The sequence below is a fragment of the Nerophis lumbriciformis genome, linkage group LG13 (genome assembly GCF_033978685.3).
Source record: "Nerophis lumbriciformis linkage group LG13, RoL_Nlum_v2.1, whole genome shotgun sequence".
Lineage (NCBI taxonomy): Eukaryota > Metazoa > Chordata > Actinopteri > Syngnathiformes > Syngnathidae > Nerophis > Nerophis lumbriciformis.
The window spans coordinates 37,345,421-37,369,622 of NC_084560.2; the positions used below are offsets into that span (position 1 = coordinate 37,345,421).

The 24,202-nt window shown below is 31.5% G+C and overlaps 1 protein-coding gene across 2 annotated transcripts in view; it reads right to left on the reverse strand.

Moving 5' to 3' along the window:
- The window catches only part of wars2 (tryptophanyl tRNA synthetase 2, mitochondrial), a 63,328-nt gene extending 55,403 nt beyond the window's left edge, over nt 1-7,925 (reverse strand). Inside the window, exon 1 of one of the 2 annotated variants that reach the window (XM_061970532.2) lies at nt 7,830-7,925. Coding sequence is in view for 1 of the 2 variants with exons in the window: in XM_061970531.2 (XP_061826515.2) it covers nt 4,320-4,427 (108 nt within the window). In the remaining variant the exon portion in view is untranslated. Of the gene's footprint in view, nt 1-4,319; nt 4,459-7,829 lie in introns of those variants that run through there. The other variant, XM_061970531.2, reaches the window with a different exon arrangement.
- Between the last annotated feature and the right edge of the window lie 16,277 nt (nt 7,926-24,202).

Below are 24,202 nucleotides of genomic sequence, written 5' to 3' on the forward strand. Positions count from 1 at the left end.
CCCCACACAAACTTTTAAAGATGTCAGAGTGCCTGCAAGTACTTTTTGAGCACATTTCCCCCTAAACTGCCAAGATGCCTGTGGCAGTGGGGGCTTGGTTATGGGCGTGGTCACCATGACAGAGTAATTAGCAATTAAAAAAAATAAAATTTTAAGGCTAAAAAATCTAGGCATACATTTAAAACAAATCTAATATGAATTAGAATTAACATACTTGTTTTAATCCTTTTTGCCATATTTTCAATTGTTGCTGCTTTTTGTGCAATGTACAATTGTTGAAATTGAGGTTTTTCCAGACTTTTAATTACTTTTTTTTTTCATTAAAAACCACTTCTTGTTGTTTGTGGGGGGTGCACAGACCCATGAGATGAAAGTGTTTTCACGAGAGGTAAAACCTGTTGGAATTGTGCCGTTTGTTATCATAAGATTGGTAATAAAAGTTAAAAATAGCGTCAGACTTTGTGATTTATTCTGGGGGTTACAATACATTATAACTTTAATTTGTTTTCAAGTAAAAAAAACAACACAATATTTTCAAGGTGTGGCGGTAATAAAAATGCCATGGTGGCGCCTCACATTAAATTACATTAAGGAGGAACTCTGTTCTGATAATAATAATAACCGTAATATGAAATGTTCATATTGTTACACCCCTACAACTGCCACAGATAGATTGCAGTTCTGTGGCAAATACTGACAGTGTTGATAGTTATTGAGAGTAGGGTTCAATAGTTAATCAATTAATTCGATAAGAAAAAAGCTTAGATTTATATTCTGTTACTTTGATTAATTGTTTAACTCATAAAAATGTATCAAACTTGGACAACTTAAAAAAAGGTCAAACAAGTTAAATAGAGGTAAAATAAGATAAAATGTAAACAGAACATAACATAAGGTGAAGGTAATATTGGTAGGTTAAAATAAGGTCAATAGATAGTAAAAAAAAGCAAATGGTAAATAAAAGATAAAAAAGGTAAAAAAAAAATGCAAACGAAAGTAAAACAAGTTAAATAGAAGGTTAGGTTTGGTTGATATCAACGCTTCAGTCATCAACAATTGCATCAACAGAGAAATGGACATTGAAACAGACTTGGTAGGATATTTACAGCAAGTAGTGGACATAGAGAGAGAGATCAGAAAGCATAAGAATAAGTATCTACATTTGATTATTTACAATCCGGGGAGGTGGGATGTGGAAGGGAGGGTGTTAGTTTAGGGTTGAAGTTGCCTGGAGGTGTTCTTTTGGTGCGGTTTTGAAGGAGGATAGAGATGCACTTTCTTTTACACCTGTTGAGATTGCATTCCATATTGATGTGGCATAGAAGGAGAATAAGTTAAGACCTTTGTTGGATCGGAATCTGGGTTTAACGTGGTTAGTGGAGCTCCCCCTGGTGTTGTGGTTATGGCGGGCATTTACGTTAAGGAAGTAGTTTGACATGTACTTCGGTATCAGGGAGGTGTAGCGGATTTTATAGACTAGGCTCAGTGCAAGTTGTTTTACTCTGTCCTCCACCCTGAGCCAGCCCACTTTGGAGAAGTGGGTAGGAGTGAGGTGTGATCTGGGGTGGAGGTCTAGAAGTAATCTGACTAGCTTGTTCTGGAGACTCCAATCGGCCTAATTCTTAGATGACTTTTACTAGCGTTTATTTACTAACTAGAATTCATCAAAACAAGAAAAAACATGTCATACTTGCCAACTCTCCCGGATTTTCCGGGAGACTCCCAAAATTCAGCGCCTCTCCCGAAAACCTCATTTATTTTACACTGAGTTTTTATACACGTACACTAAAAATGTATACAATGATTTTTTCAAATAATTTTTATGCACTGATTTTAAAACACTGTATTTTAACACACAATTTCATTCAAATACATTATTTTTTAAACTGAATTTTATAGACTACATCTTTTTAAACTGAACTTTTATACACAGAATTTTTATCCAATTATTTTTTATTTTAAACTGAGTTTTTATACACTAAATTTATTTACACTCAAATTTTATACAATTACTTTTTTACACTGAATTTTTATGCACTGATTTTAAATCACTGTATTTTAACAAACCCAACATGTTGCTCATACCTTTTTTATTCACTGTAATTGTCAACGTGATTTTTGGAGGCTTGGTGCGTTGGACACTGAATTTATGAAAATAAATTTTTTTTACATCAAAATTTGCTGACAGTTTAATAAAAATAAATGTTTTTGTTTTTTTTACAAATACAATGTTTTAAAATGTAGCGTAATAAAATCAGTGAATAAAAATTATCTCCCGAAAATCTGCATGGACCTGAGTCCGCTTTCCCACAATATAAACGGTGTGCCTGCCCAATCACGTTATAACTGTAGAATGATGGAGGGCGAGTTGTTGGTTTCTTATGTGGGTTTATTGTTAGGCAGTTTCATTAACGTCCTCCCAGCGCGGTAACAACACACAACAACAGCAGTCACGTTTTCGTCTACCGTAAAGCAGTTCGTCTGCCGTAAACAGCAATGTTGTGACACTCTTAAACAGTGCATTTGATGAAAGCACTTTTGTGCGTGCCACACAGCAATGCATCATCAGAGAGGGTGTTCAGCATGGTTAGAAAAATAGTGACAGAGAATAGAACAAGGATGGACAATTCAACCCTTAACTCAACAAGTATATGTGTAAATAAATGAACACTGAAATTAAAGTATTTCTTTTATACATATATATATATATATAATAAGAAACATGGGATGAGAGTCAGCACCTCCAAGTCCGAGTCCATGGTTCTCGCCCGGAAAAGGGTGGAGTGCCATCTCCGGGTTGGGGAGGAGATCTTGCCCCAGGTGGAGGAGTTCAAGTACCTCGGAGTCTTGTTCACGAGTGAGGGAAGAGTGGATCGTGAGATCGACAGGCGGATCGGTGCGGCGTCTTCAGTAATGCGGACGCTGTGTCGATCCGTTGTGGTGAAGAAGGAGCTGAGCCGGAAGGCAAAGCTCTCAATTTACCGGTCGATCTACGTTCCCATCCTCATCTATGGTCATGAGCTTTGGGTTATGACCGAAAGGACAAGATCACGGGTACAAGCGGCCGAAATGAGTTTCCTCCGCCGGGTGGCGGGGCTCTCCCTTAGAGATAGGGTGAGAAGCTCTGTCATCCGGGGGGAGCTCAAAGTAAAGCCGCTGCTCCTCCAGATCGAGAGGAGCCAGATGAGGTGGTTCGGGCATCTGGTCAGGATGCCACCCGAACGCCTCCCTAGGGAGGTGTTTAGGGCACGTCCGACCGGTAGGAGGCCGCGGGGAAGACCCAGGACACGTTGGGAAGACTATGTCTCCCGGCTGGCCTGGGAACGCCTCGGGGTCCCACAGGAAGAGCTGGACGAAGTGGCTGGGGAGAGGGAAGTCTGGGCTTCCCTGCTTAGGCTGCTGCCCCCGCGACCCGACCTCGGATAAGCAGAAGAAGATGGATGGATGGATGGATGGATAATAAGAAATATATATTTATAGCTAGAATTCACTGAAAGTCAAGTATTTCTTATATATATATATATATATATATGAAATACTTGACTTGGTGAATTCTAGCTGTAAATATACTCCTCCCCTCTTAGCCACGCCCCCAACCACGCCCCCCACCTCCCGAAATCGGAGGTCTCAAGGTTGGCAAGTATGATATATGTGCTTGTCTTGCAGAAGGACGATAGGCAAAATTCCGCCCTAAAAAGTGCACTTCCCCTTCAAGACACTTCCAGCCTTCACAATAAGAGCGCCGTGCGCTAACAAAATAAAGCTTTCGAAAAAGTATTGCGCGATGTACAATGAAATTGTCATGTGGCTATGTATATATTGTAGCGTCCAGAAAAAGTGCGCATAAAGTCTGACGCTCTTTTTAAACTTTCATTGAGCAACCTATATTAACACAGCTCAACTTATCTCGCTCCTTCCACATGCACGTCTATCCTCACTCCTCATTTCCGCAACGCTTCCTCCTTCTCCGCCAATCACCTTACAGGCGTGCTACGTTCACAACAATGGGAATTCCGAATATCACTCACTCAAGAACACAACATCAACCTCAGCAGGTCGTTACAATATGTTCAAATGTACACCAACAGGGTATGATTATTAAAGCTTTCAAATAATTAAGTTGATGTTAGGAGGTAATAAGGTTACTTTAAGAGGTATTATATGGTATTTGACTGTATTTACTGCTTTGTTTACTTCATATTGGAGTGAATGAGTGGGAAGCATCAAACAGTGAGGGAACCAGGAGGGGAAACGCCAGTAAAAAAAAAAAAGAGCAGGAACGCACAAGTTAGAAAACATTTTTAGAGCTGAGTTTTTACCTTCTTTTCCGACGGGGCTCCATAGCAGAGAAAGCGTTGGTGAAGGTGGAGAAACCTCCCGGAGACTTTGGCGAGGTGAGCTAGCTGAGCCCGCACCGGTAGCGACATCTTTGAGTGTGCGTGACGTCACACGGGTACGGCGGCCCAGCGGGGACAAAAGGCGTCTGAGCGACTTCTGGACCAAAGAGTTCATTTCGGAGTTATTGCATTTGATTGATTGATTGATTGAAACATATTCCGTACAATTGACCACTAAATGGTAACACCCGAATAAGTTTTTCAAACTTGTTTAAGTTTAAGTCGGGGTCCACGTCAATCAATTAATACAATGCTTAGTGGACATGAGGGTGGAACACATGGGAAATAGTTACATATTTTGTTATTACTGGCATCATATAAGTGTGTTCTAAGTATCAAGAACATGTAAAATAAATTTATGGAGGTTAATTTGTATCTTTTTTTCTTTTACACCAAATAAATGTAACGTTTTTTAAATTCTTTTTTACATTAAAATATGCTGATAACTTAATTGAATTAAAATTAGTGAGCAAAATAGACGTGTTTAAATAAATCATCTGTTTGAATACCGTGTTTTATTCTGTGTAAAAATGTGTACAATTCAGTGTATAAAAATTATTTGTAAAAGAAATGTCAGTCCAGAAATATTAATTGCTTTAGAACTCAATACCCACTTTCCATAAATGAAGTGCGAAGCAAGAAGCAGCCAATGAGGTGTTTCATTCTTAATTTACCAGAAGTGGGTCTTGAGTTTTGTAACAAATATATTTGCACAGAATTTTTCTGCACAAAATATTTTTACTTACAATTTTTTCACAACTAATTTTTTTTGCACTGAAACTTTTTTACGCAGATTTTTTCAAACACTGATTTTTTTCTACACTGAATTTGTATTCACTGATTTTATTACGCTACATTTTAAAACAATGTATTTGTAAAAAAAAAAAAACATTCATTTTTATTTTTATTAAACTGTCAGCAAATTTTGATGTAAAAAATTTTTTTTTCATAAATTCAGTGTCCAACGCACCAAGCCTCCAAAAATCACGTTGACTATTACAGTGAATAAAAAGGTATGAGCAACATGTTGGGTTTGTTAAAATACAGTGATTTAAAATCAGTGCATAAAAATTCAGTGTAAAAAAGTAATTGTATAAAATTTGAGTGTAAATAAATTTAGTGTATAAAAACTCAGTTTAAAATCAATCAATCAATCTTTATTTATATAGCCCTAAATCACAAGTGTCTCAAAGGGCTGCACAAGCCACAACGACATCCTCGGTACAAAGCCCACATACGCATAAATAAAAAAATATCTGGATAAAATTTCTGTGTATAAAAGTTCAGTTTAAAAAGATGTAGTCTATAAAATTCAGTTTAAAAAATAATGTATTTGAATGAAAATACAGTGTTTTAAAATCAGTGCATAAAAATTATTTGAAAAAAATCATTGTATACATTTTCAGTGTACGTGTATAAAAACTCAGTGTAAAATAAATGATTACAATTTTATAAACATTGAGTGTATAAAAGTTCAATTTAAAAAAGATTCAGTCTATAAAATTTAGTTTAAAAAAGATTCAGTGTATAAAAATTAGATTTAAAAAAGATTCAGTCTATAAAATTTTGTTTAAAAAAGATTCAGTGTATAAAAATTAGGTTTAAAAAAGATTCAGTGCATAAAAATGAAGTTGAAAAAGATTCAGTGTATAAAAATGAAGTTTAAAAAAGATTCAGTGGATAAAAATGAAGTTTAAAAAAGATTCAGTGCATAAAAATGAAGTTGAAAAAGATTCATTGTATAAAAATTAAGTTTAAAAAAGATTCCTTGTATAAAAATGAATTTTAAAAAAGATTCAGTGTATAAAAATGAAGTTTGAAAAAAATTCAGTGTACAAAAAAATCAGTGTATAGAATTTTGTTTAAAAAAAGATTCAATGTATAAAAATGAAGTTTAAAAAAGATTCAGTGCATAAAAATGAAGTTTAAAAAAGATTCAGTGTATAAAAATTAAGTTTAAAAAAGATCCAGTGTATAAAAGTTAAGTTTGAAAAAAATTCAGTGTACAAAAAATTAGTTTAAAAAAGATTCAGTGTATAAAATGTTTGAAAAAAGATTCAGTGTATAGAATTTTGTTTAAAAAAAGATTCAATGTATAAAAAATTATTTAAAAAAAGATTCAGTGTATAAAAATGAAGTTTAAAAAAGATTCAGTGTATAAAAATTCAGTTTAAAAAAGATTCAGTGTACAAAGAATCAGTTTAAAAAAGATTCAGTGTATAGAATTTTGTTTAAAAAAAGATTCAATGTAAAAAAATTCAGTTTAAAAAAGATTCAGTGTATAACATTTCAGAATAAAAAAAAAATTGGCGTATAAAATTTTGTTTAAAAAAGATTTAGTGTATAAAAATGAAGTTTAAAATGATTCAGTGTAAAAAAAAATGCAGTTTATAAAAGATTTAGTGTATAAAAGATTTAGTGTATAAAAATTTAGTTTAAAAAAGGTTCAGTGTATAAACTTTTGTTTAAAAAAAGATTCAGTGTATAAAAATTCAATGCAGAATTATTAATTGCTTCAAAACTCAAGGCCCACTTCTGGTAAGTTGAGACTGCTGCAATGGATCCTGTCTCAGAAGCAGCCAATGAGGCGCTTCAGTCTTAATTTACCGGAAACGGGTCTTGAGTTTTGAAGTAACAAATATTTCTGCACTGTATTTTCCTGCACAAAATATTTTTACACAGAATTGTTTCTACATGGAATTTTTATACAGTGGATTTTTTTTTTACAAATAATTTTTTCACACCAAATTGTTATACGCTGACTTTTTCTGCACCAGAATTGTTTACACCATTTTGTTTACACTGAATTTCCAAGCACTAATTTTTTTCCCACTGAATTTCAACACGCTGCATTTTTAAACACTCACATTTTGCTCACATTTTCTTGTCAGCATAATTTGAATTTGAATCCCGATCTAAAATTTCAACGCAAAAATTTCAGTTATAAAAATCTGTGTCCAGAAAAAGCTTTCGTAATTTAGACGCAAATGACCTCGATACATGTTGGCATTGTTTTTAGCATGAGGTCATACGTGAACAACGTCCACATGCAGGTGGTGACTTGACGAGCAGACTACAAACGTGGCTCATTTTCCGATGTCTGCATCCTAATTGTTGTGTCTGCTTCCTCTGCAGTTGAACTTTCCCACGAAGGTTAGTCGACGCTGAGCTCTTTTCCATACGCGCCCCTCATTACAAAAATATATCTGCCATATTAGGGATCGTTCTCCATGGCGGTGTTGGCTTTCATTCCACCATGTTTGCAGGGCACCTTCTTTCATGTGCACAAGTCAGCAACATCTGCTGCTCGTTCTTCTTTGCATCTGGTTGCGTTTGCAGCAGAAAATGCGGACAAAATCATTCCATATTCATTATTGTTTCCCCAGGCAATGACACTGCATGGTGTGTGTGTGTGTGTGTGTGTGTGTGTACCTTCAGCTCCTGTTTCCTGGCCACCCAGCAGACCCCACCTACATCCACTCTGGTCCACTAAAAAGTTCTTCACTTGACTAAGGAAAAGTGATTTTCTTGCTTTCCCTGAAACAAAACCAGAGCTGAATAACAATAAAACTGCACAAACATGTTAATATGTTTAGTTTTTTTTAATGTTTTTTTTTATTTTTTTTATATATAGCCAGGAATGCACTTAATATATATTTTTTCTATTATATTTATATAGTATATATATTTTTTTTATAAATATAATAAGTAATATTCATAATTGTATTTGTTATACTATATTTATTAACATATATATTTTTTTTTAGTTTCGATGGTGAGAAGAGGTGCCAGGAAATAAATATGTATATTTATTATATAAAACAGCACATTTTAAAAACAAAATGTGGGGAGGAAAAATCACAAAAAATGTTTCTAAGATTTACTGTGGAATTTTCTGCAACAACTGTGAATAAAGTAGTTTTTTTGTTTGCTTGTTTTTTTTAAAACTGAGTGCTTTTGTTTACTGAATTTGAGGATACCACTAAATGGACTCCACAAGAATATATCATTGTCTTTATTATGCATACATGTATATTATTTGGCACTTTTGCACAAGTTTTAAATTATATTTTCGGCCAGTTTTAATGTTTTTAAGTGGAATACAATAAAATATTACTCAGTTTAACTACGTGCATGGTTTAAAATAATCTACTACATTTAAAAAAATATTTTAAATACATTATACAACATTTTATACTAGATCTAAACATGAATACATACACAACTTGTACGATAAAAAAGTGTGCCCACACAAATAAACAAATGTTATTTCAACATTTCCTTGATGTAATCGTCAATGTGAAGAAAGTGTGTGTTATGGAAATACAGAAATATATTTAAATGAAAGAGTCCAAGTGGTTCGCACTATTTTCTTTTCCTGACTTTAGAAGAAAAAGCAGAGAGTGAGCGGTGACGAGCGACATGCAGGCCGAGGCTGCAGGTGACGAGTGAAAGCATCACACCTTCATCAGCAACGTCCACAAGTCATTTTTCGTCTGACTCGCTTCTCTTCAGCACCGACTGACACGCCTTCGTTAGCGTAAACGCATATTATCTCATTTTCATTTCCTCCACTCAAACACAATCTTGCATTTGGAACACAGTCCAAGTTAACACATGTGATTCATCATAATAAATAATTGCAATAATCGTGAATTAATGCAGATTAATCGCACAATTTATTTTGATCGCACATGCTTCTTCATGCGGATGGTTACCTGACAGGTGTGATGTTATAACACCAGAGATCAAATGAATGCTACGGGTGTGGGCTTGCTGGCTCATTTCAATTCAAAATACAACCTGACCTTGTTTTGTTTTCTCTATTTTTTCATTATATATTTATTTTATCCCTGCGATGAGGTGGCGACTTGTCCAGGGTGTACACCGCCTTCCGCCCGAATGCAGCTGAGATAGGCTCCAGCGACCCCCGTGACCCCAATAGGGACAAGCGGTAGAAGATGGATGGATGGATGGATATTTATTTTATATATTTATTTATGATATATACAAATATATTTGATATTAATTATATAAATATATTAAATTTCTAATATGTATTATAATGGGTATTTATTAATTACACATATTTACAATTCATTTGTTAATACATTTTTATATATATTTATTTATTTATTTGTTACTATTGTTATACATCTATTATATCTAAATGACCATATTTTAATCTAATAAATTATGTGTATTTTTTAAATATTAAAAATATCAAATTTAAATATATATGTATATATTTACAGTTTATAAAAGTGTGTATATATATATATATATACATACATATATATATATATATGTATATATACATATACAGTATAAATATGTGTGTGTGTATATATATTATATGTATTTATTCATTACATATAATTGTATTTACTAAATATAAAAAAACATTTATTAAGTAATGTTTTATGATATATTTATTTGTTACTATTATATATTTTATATATATATAGTACGTATTTATTCATTACATATAATTATATTTACTATTCATTTATTCATAACAATTTTTACGATATATAGCCTTTTATTAGATCTAAATAACTATGTTTTGATCAAATAAATCACGTGTATTCATGTTAAACATTAAAAAATGGTAATGTTTGTCATTCTAACAATAAAATATAATTTTTATGTATACATATATATTTATTTTGTATTTATTATAATATTTATGTATTTGTTACATATGTGTATTGTATATATATTTACTATTTTTTGTAATTATTATATATTTATTGTATGTATGTATATTTGTTACAATTAATACATATATTTTCATTACATCTAAATAACCAAGTTTTGATCAAATAAATAATGCATAATCAAGTAAAACATAAAAAAAACGTTCATGTTTGACATTCTGACATTAAAATGTAATTTGTGTTCAAAAATTTGGGGACTTTTTTTTTTAGAGTTTTATGGTTTACTCGAACCATTTGTCAGTACTTGTCAGGACTGCTTGTATCGCACATGATATCACACACAAGTAAACAGGCTGCAGGACTGCTCGTATCGCACATGATATCACACACAAGTAAACAGGCTGTAGGACTGCTTGTATCGCACATGATATCACACACAAGTAAACAGGCTGCAGGACTGCTTGCTTGTATCGCACATGATATCACACACAAGTAAACAGGCTGAAGGACTGCTTGCTTGTATTGCACATGATATCACACACAAGTAAACACGCTGCAGGATGCTTGTATCGCACATGATATCGCGCACAAGTAAACACGCCGCAAAGTATCGCACATTCCACGTACAAGCACGCATCATCCCATACGTGTGTTTCTGCTGGTATCAGACTGATATCCAATATCAACATGGGATCGGGACACCCTAATAAAAGTGAAAGTTCCGCTTGCTTACAGGAAGTTGCTCTCTGTGTCGTTTCCTTAGCTGGCACAAGACGGACTATGGTGCTCCACCTGTCATAATAACGGCCGTGATGGCGCCGAGTGAGGGGGTCACATGACAGCGTGTGTGTTTTCTTGCATTAGGATCCGGATGCTGAAAGATAGAAGACCCCCACCCCCGCTGACCCCCCCGCTGACAATGTGGGCATTAAGGGTCTGCCCACCCACGTGGACGAGGGATGGACGGGTGGGCAGGGCGTGTCTGCTCCCGCTGACAAGCACAACAAACACAAGTGTTTACCTTCTAGCTGGTGGCCATCTTGTTTTTCATGAGGAGTAATACCTTCACATTTCAGCAGGTGGCGCTGTGGGGGGGGGGGAGAAACACTTCGAATAGTCAATGAATATGATAGAAATACGTGTACGGAAATGATAGACTGCTCTCTGCCGCCTCTCCCTGTCCTTTCTCCGCTGTCTGAGGCGGCCCAGTGTGTGTGTGTGTGTGTGTGTGTGTGTGTGTCTGTGTGTGTGTGAGTGTGTGTGCCTGTGTGTGCAGGACAAAGGAGATGTCATCTTGACTAACGAGCGTCCTCTCATGTCTGTCATGTTTGGACGAAACAGCCACTGATGGATTGTCACAGTCTGGATGTGATTACATGCTGCACACACACACACACACACACACACACACACACACACACACACACACACACACACACACACACACACACACACACACACACACACACACACACACGCACACACACACACACACACACACACACACAAACACACACACACGCACGCACGTATATGTATGCATATATGTATATATACATACGTATGTATATATACATATTAATATATATATATATATATATACATATATATATATATATATATATATATATATATATATATACATATACATATATATATATATATATATATATATATATATATATATATATATATACACAGTATAAACACATTGATGAAGTGTAAATATGAAACTCATTAGTAACATCCAATTATTAATGACTTTTAAACAGAAATGTTTCCTCATTTATTATTTTTTATTGACGTTAGGATGTTATTTTGTGTATTTCCGTTATATTATTATCATTATTTGTCGAGTTTTATGCCGATTCGCAGGTGTTTTATATATAATTTTTTCAAATATATGTTTTGTTTTGTTTCGTTAAAGAACAATAGGTAGAATAATTTTCTTTTTCTGTTGAAATGTTTTTAATGCAATGGGTATTATTTATTATTGTGTATTATTTATTATTTTGTTCACTTATTAGGATATTTAAAAACATAATTTTACTGTTGTTATTCTTTTGTTGATATTTTAAAAGAGTCAGATAGGTTTCATCAATTTATATATTTTTGTGGTTCGGGATGTTATTTTGTACATTGTGATTATATTATTATTATTTGTCATGTTTTATGCTGATTCACTTATGTTTTATATGTAATTTTTTCATACATATTTCTTGTATTGTTTTGTTGAAAATAAATAACAATAGAAGGTGCATTTTTTTTCTTTATTGATTTTTTTAATGTATTGATCGATTTTTAATTACAGTATTTAGTTTTTCATTAATTTGTCACTTATCGGGATATTTAAAAATAACTATTTGACTGTTATAATTATTTTGTATTATTTTGAAAGCGTCCGATCAGCAAATTATTTTATTGTCGTTAGGAATGTTATTTTGTTTATATTATTATTATTATTTATCATGTTTTATGACGATTCACATAGGTTTTATATGTAATTTTTTCATATATATTTTGTATTGTTTTGTTAAAATTAAACAACAACAGGCATTTATTAAAACAATTTTTAATGTATTGATCAGTTTTTAAATATTTAGTTTTTTAATTAAATTCTCACTTATTGCTATATTTTTTAAAACTACATTTGTGGTTATTATTACTTTTTGCCATTTTAAAAAGTCAGATCAGCAGGTATATTTTATCAATGATTACGTTTTTGTCGTCAGGGATATTATTTTGTACATTTTGTTAACATTAATATTATTTTTGTCATCTTTCATGCCGATTCACATGTGTTTATGTATCATTTTGTCGTATATATTTTATTGTATTGTTTTGTTAAACATGAATACCAAAATGTTTTCAAAATATTGAGCATTTAAAAAAAAAAAATTAGTTGTTTATTCATTTGTCACTTTTTGGTTCATTTTTAGAAATATAATTGTATCGTTATTATTTTTTGTATTAATATATTTCAATGATTATTTATTTTTGCATTTTGGTTATACTATTACTTTTATTTGTCATGTTTTAGACATATTTTTTTGACATATTTTGTGTTGTTTGTTGACCTTAATCACTGATGAATATGTTTTCATGTATTGAGCATTTATTTTCATTTTTATTTTTTTAATTCCTTTTTTGGACATTCTAAAAAAAATTAAATTGTACCATTATTATACATTTCAATCATTTTTTTTATTTCTTTGTCAATAGGGATGTTATTTTGTGCATTTTGGTTATAATAAATTATTTGTTATACTTTATGCCCATTTACATTTTTTAAATACATTTTTTTTTACATGTATTTTTATATTGTTTTGGGGGAATTGAATAATAGGTAGTGCACTTCTCTTTTTTATTGTAATGTTTTTAATGTATTGAGCTTTTTTTTTTACAACTATCAAAATTTGTTTTGCCATTTTAAAAACGTTTGATCAGTCGATAAATTTCATCAATTATTATTTTTGTGTCGTAAAGGTGTTAATTTGTGCGTTTTGGTTATAATAGTTTTATTATTTGTTGTGTTTTTTTGCCCATTCATATGTTTCATATACAAATTTTTCCATATATATATATATGTACAGTATGTATGTATACATATGTATATGTATGTATATGTGTATATATGTATATATACATATGTATATATATATGTGTATATATGTATATATTTGTTCGTATACATATGTATATGTATGTACTGTATGTATATATATATATATATATATATATATATATATATATATATATATATATATATATATATATATATATATTATCATTAATTTACATTTTATATAATCTTACCGTTATGATTATTTTTTGGCCAGTTTAAAAGCGTCTAATCCGCAGGTTTAGTATTGTTTGAAAAAGATGTTGGCATTATTGACGCGAGTTTAGTTCAAATGATGAACCTGTCAATCAAAATAAGTCCATAACTGTGTTTAAAACAGGATATTGTCATAGAGAACACACTTGAACTTGTTTCATGAGACATTTGACGCACACACACACACACACACACACACACACACACTTCCACTTCTCATGCTGTCAACGCCACAGCAGCCAATAAGAAAAGGTGCTGAAACGTGCCCCTCAGGGACACCACCCCCCTCCACCCTCCCCCAGCCATTGGACACATGCACGCACATGATTGATTAATTGATTGATTGATTGATTGATTGATTGGTTGGTTGGTTGGTTGGTTGGTTGATTGATTGATAAGAGTTGTGTATTCCTTTGTGGATAATTTTTTAATTTGCATCAAACTAAATATTGGTGTCAAATGTGACAAAACAGATATTCAATCGTTTATTTCAATAATAATCAATATAATGGATTTGTTTACAAGATGGCGAGGGCCAATGAAAAAAATTAATTGCTGGACAAAAATGGTCTCTAGACCACACATATACAGTAGATAGTGCTGAATATTGTCATTTAAAAACATGAATAAAATAATAATATAAAATAAGGAAAATAACAAAAAATATACAGGAAAATATTGATTGATTGATTGATTTAAATATATATTTCCTCTATATTTTTATTATCGTTATTTTATTTTATTTACTTTTATATTAATGAAACCTACAAAAAAATACACATTTACATTTTTTTAATTTAAATGTTTTTTTTTCATTTAATTTAATAATATATTTGCATGTATTTATTTTTGTTGTCCATCCTTTTAAATAATGAAGTAATACATATGATATGGTGTACAATTAGGATGATTATGATTCCCTGTATATATATATATATATATATATATATATATATATATATATATATATATATATATATATATATATATATATATATATTATTTTTATTTATTTTTTAAATCTGTGCTCCGTTTTTTATTAATTTATTTTTAATATATGAATTTTCTTGTAATTATTGCTTATTTCTTTTTTTTAAAAAGGCATTGTTAAAAGGACATGCTATTGTATAATTTTGTGAAAACATAATCCTAATAAAAAATATGTTTTATATATATATATATATATATATATATATATATATATATATATATATATATATATATATATATATAAATTACTGTATGTATTTGAATTTATTTATTTTAATTGTGTTTATTTATTTAAAATAATGAAGTAATACATATGATATGGTGTACAATTATGACTCCCTGTGTATAAGAGTGTGCACATGGGAGTGTTTTTATTGCTTTTTTTTTTTCATAAAATTTTTTTTTTGTGAAACCATTGCCGTAAAGTAAAAAAAAATCTAATAAAAATATGAAATATATATATTTAATACATATGATTAAAAAAAAAAATATATATATATATGTTTCTGTATTTTTGATTATACTATTATATGTAGTATAAAGAAATAATAAATAAAAGAATCTGAAAAATTATTTATATTTTTATTACATATTTTTTAAAGATGATTTAAAAAAATAAATGCTTTCAAATGTCTAATTTCAGCACAATATTTCTTCATATTTCACTACAATTGTTTATGTTTGAAGGGTTTAAAGCCTCACAGATGGAAGCAGCTGGCCAGGAGCGTAGCAAAGGCGGTGCAGATCTGGATAAAGGTACTAACTCGGCCATGAACGCCAACAGGAAGTGACGTCACCACATGTTTTTATCACCTCAGACGTACCAAGCTGTCAGGCGGGTCGTCAAAGTCAAACATCTCAAACTCACCCGAGTACTCGGCGGTCCGCCGCTGAATTTTTCCAGCTGCAGGCGTACCCCTCATCCCCTCCCGGTCCCCCCCTCCCCTCCCTCCCCCCACCGGGGATTTGCACCCGCACCCGCCTACAGACCACCCTTCCCTCCCCTCCCCCCGCCTGTTTTAATTAGAAGAGCATTCCTGACATGTGTCGTTAAAGCTGCTGATTTAAGGACTCAGAAAGAAGTCAGTGTTTGTCTTTTGGGAGGGGGGTAAGAGGGGGGGCAAGCTCTATTACTTTTTATGTCCTCCCAGACTCACACGTGTGGAGTCCAAGTCTTATGACACCGCACGTCCGTCCAGGAAGTCAACACACACACACACACACACACACACACACACACACACACACACACACACACACACACACATGGCTGCAGTACCGCCGAGAAACACCGGAGGGAGCACTGATCGACAAACTGATTGACGACCTCCTGGTCTAATTGTCATTGCGGTTAAAACATCTTTGTGCTAGTTTGATGAAAAACACTATTTGTTCTTAATGGACTTCTGCTGTCTTTAAGTTGAAGTGGAGGAGTAATTGTTTGTATGGTGACACCTGGTGGCCACGATAAGTCATGAAGTTAGGCTCATGACGCAGTAAGTTGAATGATGTGGACACGTTTTTTACTGTGCCTTAGAGACTCTGTATGTGTTAGTAATGTACAACTATCATTATTTCATGCTTGTTTATATTGACTAATGTCACCTTTTATTGTTCAATTATTAATATTACGTATGTCTAGCGTGTGTGCTATTATGTGCTTAGCTGTTGTGTAGCTGCTAGCTCCTAGTAGCCTATAGCCTGGCATGAGGACCTTTTTTTAATGACTAGCACAAAAATGATGATTAATGCTATATATATAAATGTAATTTTCATCAGTTTTTGTATAAGTTAGTGTTTATCAGCATTTGTTTTATTTATTTATCTACTCATTTTATATAATAATTATTTATTTATAATAATAATAATTATTATTGTTATAGTACCAATAATAATAATAATAATGATTATTATTGCTATTATTAATAATATCCATAATAAGTATTGTTACTATTATTATTATCATACCAATAACAATATATAATAACAATAATAAGAATTACTATTGCTTTATTATCATATATTTATTTATCATATTATTTAGCATTATTTATTTTTTAATCAGCCTGAACTAAGCCTTGTTGTTGCATGTGTTCATTTATGATGTGTTAAAAAAAAAAAAATCATATTAATAATTATTTGACATTTAATTTAAATATTCAAGTTTTATTTATTGTTGTTATTATCATTATTATTAAATATCTATATATATTATAAATACAACATATTAATAATTATTTGACATTGAATTTAAATATTAATGTTTATTTATTGTTGTTATTATCATTATTATGTTGTTTTATTTATATTATTTAGCAATAGTATTTATTTCTGTAATCAGCCTGACCTAAGCCTTGATGTTACATGTGCTGGTATATTATGTGTTAAATGAATAGTATAAATAAAAATAAAATAAAATAAATATAATATAATATATATTTGTTTTATATTATATAAATAATAATAATTACAAAAAAAAAAATAATATCATAGTAATAATTATTTGACATTTAATTTAAATATGAATGTTTTATTTATTGTTATTAGTATTGTAACATAATTATATCTTTTATAAATTAACCATATCATTTTAATAATTATTTGACATTCAATTTAAATAATCATGTTTTATTATTTTAATTTTACATAATTATATCTATTTTAAATAAATCATATCATATTAATCATTATTTGACATTTAATTTAAATGTTAATGTTTTAGTTATTATTATGATTATTATTGGTATTATTATCATTATTATTATTAGTAGTAGTAGTAGTAGTAGTCGTAATAGTAGTAGTAGTATACGGTATATGGTTTTAATCACATTATTTAACATTTGTATTAATTGTTGCAATCAGCCTGACCTAAGCCTTGTTGTTGCATGTGCTAGTTTATTATGTGTTAAATAAATATCATGTTAATAATTATTTGACATTTAATTTAAATATTGTTGCATTTATTGTTAATATTATTATTATTATCATTACATACCAGTAATTATATATATTATACATTAATAATATCATATTAAAAAATATTTGACATTTAATTTAAATGTTTATTTATTGTTATTATTATTATTATTATTATTATTATCATTGTTATTATTATCATCATTATATTGCTGTAATCATATTATCTAGTATTAGTACTAATTGTTGTAATCAGCCTAACTGAAGGCTTGTTGTTGCATGTGCTGGTTTATTATGTGTTCAATAAATAATATCATATTAATCATTATTTGACATTTAATTAAGATAATCATGTTTTATCTATTATTTTTATTATTATTATCAATTTTTGTTATTATTATTATTATTATTATAAAAAGGGGAACAAGTCCTGAACCAAAAGTTACTTTGTAGAAAAAAGGATATTTTTCCTCCGTGATTCGGGTTTCAGGGACGAATGACGTCGTCTCCTTCTCCCCTTCCAGCGCTCCATCGTGTCTCCAAAACGCGGCGACCTCCTCCGTCTCTTTCCGTGAAGAACGGCGAGTCAGACGTCAAGTCGCTGCCAGGAAGAGACAAGACGAATGGACCACGTGTTATGCTACGCTAACCGCCCGCTAGCTGGTCCAGCGGCCGCAACAATCGCTCTGGGAGGCCGACGTGCGCTCCAGAACAAATATGAGCAGAACTCCTTCTTGTTAGAAACACCAGAGACGTGTGCTATCACTGACCTCCAACAGCAGCGCCCTCCAGTGGCCTCTGCAGGGACTCTATCCTTTTTAGCGCTAGCATGCTAAGTGACCACTTAACTACTCAAGTTTAGCAACTGCAACGATTTCTTGCTAAGAACTATCTCAGACTGTTGTTCTATCTTTTACTTTGATCATAAAAACATAAATCCTTTGGCAAAGTTTGAAACAATAACAATAAAAAATAAGCTAACAAGCTAGCGTTGTTGCAAAACAACTTTTAACGCGCTATCCTGCTAAATAACGATTTACCTACTAAAGTTAAGAAATGTTAAATGTTTCTTGCTAAGAAATATTTCAGACTGTTATTTTATGTTATCATTTGATGATAAAAACATAAATCCATTGGCGAAGTTCGAAACAATTACACTAAAATAAAAAAGCTAGCTTGCTAATGATGTTGCAAAACAAGTTTAGCGTGCTATCCTGCTAAGTAACCATTTAACTACTAAAGTTTAGCAACTACAACAGTTTGTTGCTAAGAACTATCTCAGACTGTTTTTCTATCTTTTACTTTGATCATAAAAACATAAATCTTTTTGGCAAAGTTTGAAACAATAACAATAAAAAACAAGCTAACTAGCTAGCGCTGTTGCAAAACAACTTTTAACGCGCTATCCTGTTAAGTAACGATTTAACTCCTAAAGTTAAGAAATTTCGAATGTGTCTTGCTAAAAAATATTTCAGGCTGTTATTTTATGTTATCATTTGATGATAAAAACAAAGATCCCTTGGCTAAGTTTGAAACAATAAGAATAAAAAAACAAGCTAACCAGCTAGCGCTGTTGCAAAAAACTTTTAACGCGCTATCCTGCTAAATAAGAATTTAACTACTAAAGTTTAGCAACTACAATGGTTTCTTGCTTATAACTATTTCAGATTGTTGTTCTGTATTTTACTTTGATCATAAAAAACATAAATCCTTTGGCAAAGTTTGAAACAATAACGATAAAAAACAAGCTAACGAGCTAGCACTGTTACAAAACAACATTTAGCGAGCTATCCTGCTAAGTAACCATTTAACTACTAAAGTTTAGCAACTACAACAGTTTCTTGCTAAGAACTATTTCAGACTGTTCTATCTTTTACTTTGATCATAAAACATGAATCTTTTGGCAAAGTTTGAAACAGAAACAATAAAAAACAAGCTAACTAGCTAGCGCTGTTGCAAAAATAACTTTTAACGCGCTATTCTGTTAAGTAACGATTTAACTCCTAAAGTTAAGAAATTTTGAATGTTTCTTGCTAAAAAATATTTCAGGCTGTTATTTTATGTTATCATTTGATGATAAAAACATAAATCCCTTGGCAAAGTTTGAAAAAATAAGAATAAAAAAACAAGCTAACCAGCTAGCACTGTTGCAAAAAAAATTAACGCGCTATCCTGCTAAATAAGAATTTAACTACTAAAGTTTAGCAACTACAATGGTTTCTTGCTTATAACTATTTCAGATTGTTGTTCTGTATTTTACTTTAATCATAAAAAACATAAATCCTTTGGCAAAATTTGAAACAATATTGATAAAAAACAAGCTAACGAGCTAGCACTGATGCAAAACAACTTTTAGCGCGCTATCTGCTAAGTAACCATTTAACTACTAAAGTTTAGCAACTACAACAGTTTCTTGCTAAAAACTATCTCAGACTGTTCTATCTTTTACTTTGATCATAAAAACATGAATCTTTTTGGCAAAGTTTGAAACAATAACAATAAAAAACAAGCTAACTAGCTAGCACTGTTGCAAAACAACTTTTAACGCGCTAACCTGTTAAGTAACGATTTAACTCCTAAAGTTACGAAATTTTGAATGTTTCTTGCTAAAAAATATTTCAGGCTGTTATGTTATGTTATCATTTGATGATAAAAACATAAATCCCTTTGCGGAGTTTGAAACAATAAGAATAAAAAACAAGCTAACTAGCTAGCGCTGTTGCAAAACAACTTTTAACGCGCTATCCTGCTAAGTAACGATCTAACTACTAAAGTTTAGCATCTACAACAGTTTCTTGCTAAGAACTATCTCAGACTGTTCTATCTTTTACTTTGATCATAAAAACATGAATCTTTTGGCAAAGTGTGAAACAATAGCAATAAAAAACAAGCTAACTAGCTAGCGCTGTTGCAAAACAACTTTTTAACGCGCTATCCTGCTAAGTAACCATTTAACCACTAAAATTTAGCAACTACAAAGGTTTCTTGCTACAAATCCTTGGGCAAAGTTTGAAACAATACCAATAAAAAACAAGCTAACTAGATCACGCTATTGCAAAACAATTTTTAACGCGCTATCCTGTTAAGTAACCATTTAACTCCTGAAGTTAAGAAACTTCAAATGTTTCTTGTTAAGAAATATTTCAGGCTGTTATTTTATGTTATCATTTGATGATAAAAATATAAATTCCTTGGCGAAGTTTGAAACAATAACGCTAAAAACAAGCGCTGTTGCAAAATTTGTTTGAGCGCTATCCTGCTAAGTAACAATTTAACTCCTAAAGATTCAGAAACTACGAAGGTTTCTTGTTTAAGAATAATCCAGGCTGTCATTAATTATACAAACATAAAACCCTACAATAACACGACAAAACATGCTAGCTTGCTAGCGCTGCAATGTTGCAAAACAAGTTTTAGCATGCTATCCGGCCAAGTAATGATTTATCTACTAAAGTTAAGAAACTACAAAGATTTCTCTTTTATGAATTATCCAGGCTGTCATTATTTATAAATATGTAAAACCTTTAATTAATTATAAAAACGTAAAACTCCAGTACAACACGACATAACAAGCTAACTTGCTAATGCTGTTGCAACACAAGTTTTAGCGCTATCCTGCTAAGTAACGACTAAACCCCTAAAGATTCAGAAACTACAAAGGTTACTTGTTTAGGAATAATCCAAGCTGTCACTAATTATAAAAACATAAAACCCTACAATAACATTACAAAACAAGCTAGTTTGCCAGTTAGCTGAGTTTTAACGCGCTATGCTGCTAAGTAACAAGTTAACTCCTAATGTTAAGAAATTTCAAATGTTTCTTGCTAAAAAATATTTCAGGCTGTTATGTTATGTTATCATTTGATGATAAAAACATAAATCCCTTTGCGGAGTTTGAAACAATAAGAATAAAAAACAAGCTAACTAGCTAGCGCTGTTGCAAAACAACTTTTAACGCGCTATCCTGCTAAGTAACGATCTAACTACTAAAGTTTAGCATCTACAACAGTTTCTTGCTAAGAACTATCTCAGACTGTTCTATCTTTTACTTTGATCATAAAAACATGAATCTTTTGGCAAAGTGTGAAACAATAGCAATAAAAAACAAGCTAACTAGCTAGCGCTGTTGCAAAACAACTTTTTAACGCGCTATCCTGCTAAGTAACCATTTAACCACTAAAATTTAGCAACTACAAAGGTTTCTTGCTACAAATCCTTGGGCAAAGTTTGAAACAATACCAATAAAAAACAAGCTAACTAGATCACGCTATTGCAAAACAATTTTTAACGCGCTATCCTGTTAAGTAACCATTTAACTCCTGAAGTTAAGAAACTTCAAATGTTTCTTGTTAAGAAATATTTCAGGCTGTTATTTTATGTTATCATTTGATGATAAAAATATAAATTCCTTGGCGAAGTTTGAAACAATAACGCTAAAAACAAGCGCTGTTGCAAAATTTGTTTGAGCGCTATCCTGCTAAGTAACAATTTAACTCCTAAAGATTCAGAAACTACGAAGGTTTCTTGTTTAAGAATAATCCAGGCTGTCATTAATTATACAAACATAAAACCCTACAATAACACGACAAAACATGCTAGCTTGCTAGCGCTGCAATGTTGCAAAACAAGTTTTAGCATGCTATCCGGCCAAGTAATGATTTATCTACTAAAGTTAAGAAACTACAAAGATTTCTCTTTTATGAATTATCCAGGCTGTCATTATTTATAAATATGTAAAACCTTTAATTAATTATAAAAACGTAAAACTCCAGTACAACACGACATAACAAGCTAACTTGCTAATGCTGTTGCAACACAAGTTTTAGCGCTATCCTGCTAAGTAACGACTAAACCCCTAAAGATTCAGAAACTACAAAGGTTACTTGTTTAGGAATAATCCAAGCTGTCACTAATTATAAAAACATAAAACCCTACAATAACATTACAAAACAAGCTAGTTTGCCAGTTAGCTGAGTTTTAACGCGCTATGCTGCTAAGTAACAAGTTAACTCCTAATGTTAAGAAATTTCAAATGTTTCTTCCTAAGAAATATTTCAGGCTGTTATTTTATGTCATCTATTAATTAAAAAAACATAAATCCCTTAGCGAAGTTTGAAACAATAACGCTAAAAACAAGCTGGCTTGCTAGCGCTGTTGCAAAATTAGTTTGAGCGCTATCCTGCTAAGTAACAATTTAACTCCTAAAGATTCAGAAACTACAAAGGTTTCTTGTTTAAGAATAATCCAGGCTGTCATTATTTATACAAACATAAAACCCTACAATAACACGACAAAACATGCTAGCTTGCTAGCGCTGCAATGTTGCAAAACAAGTTTTAGCATGCTATCCGGCCAAGTAATGATTTATCTACTAAAGTTAAGAAACTACAAAGGTTTCTCTTCTATGAATTATCCAGGCTGTTGTTATTTATAAAGATGTAAAACCTTTAATTAATTATAAAAACGTAAAACTCCAGTACAACACGACATAACAAGCTAACTTGCTAATGCTGTTGCAACACAAGTTTTAGCGCTATCCTGCTAAGTAACGACTAAACCCCTAAAGATTCAGAAACTACAAAGGTTACTTGTTTAGGAATAATCCAAGCTGTCACTAATTATAAAAACATAAAACCCTACAATAACATTACAAAACAAGCTAGTTTGCCAGCTAGCTGAGTTTTAGCGCGCTATGCTGCTAAGTAACAAGTTAACTCCTAATGTTAAGAAATTTCAAACGTTTCTTCCTAAGAAATATTTCAGGCTGTTATTTTATGTCATCTATTAATTAAAAAAACATAAATCCCTTAGCGAAGTTTGAAACAATAACGCTACAAAACAAGCTAGCTTGCTAATGCTGTTGCAAAACAAGTTTTAGCGTGCTATCCTGCTACGTCACGACTTAACTCCTAAAGATTCAAAGGTTTCTGGCTCAAAGATAGTCCAGCGTGTCTTGATTGCAAAATAATCTGTGTATTGTCTGTTCATTCATTTTTCAAAATAAAACTTAAACTAAACCATTTTTTTCAATATTTGTTTAAAAATAGTTTTACCGTTTTTCCTGAGGTTCACTGGATTTAGCGGCCATGTCCACACAAACATGGATATTTGAAAAATAAAATCAACACTAAAAACACAAAATAATAACTAGTTTTTCCAATATTATGAAAAAAATAAATGTTTTTCCAATTTCCGAAGTTGGCACAACTGGAAAACGAACATAAAAGATAATTGGCATTTGAACTCGTTTTTTGGAAAAAATATTTGGTATAAATTAAGGAACAACAATTTATTTACTTTTTTAAGTGTTGATTTTATATTGAAAAAAAAATAAACGGAAGTTACACAGACCGACCGCCTCGTCTTCCTGTCTTCTTCTACATTTGTTTACCTGCAAAAAT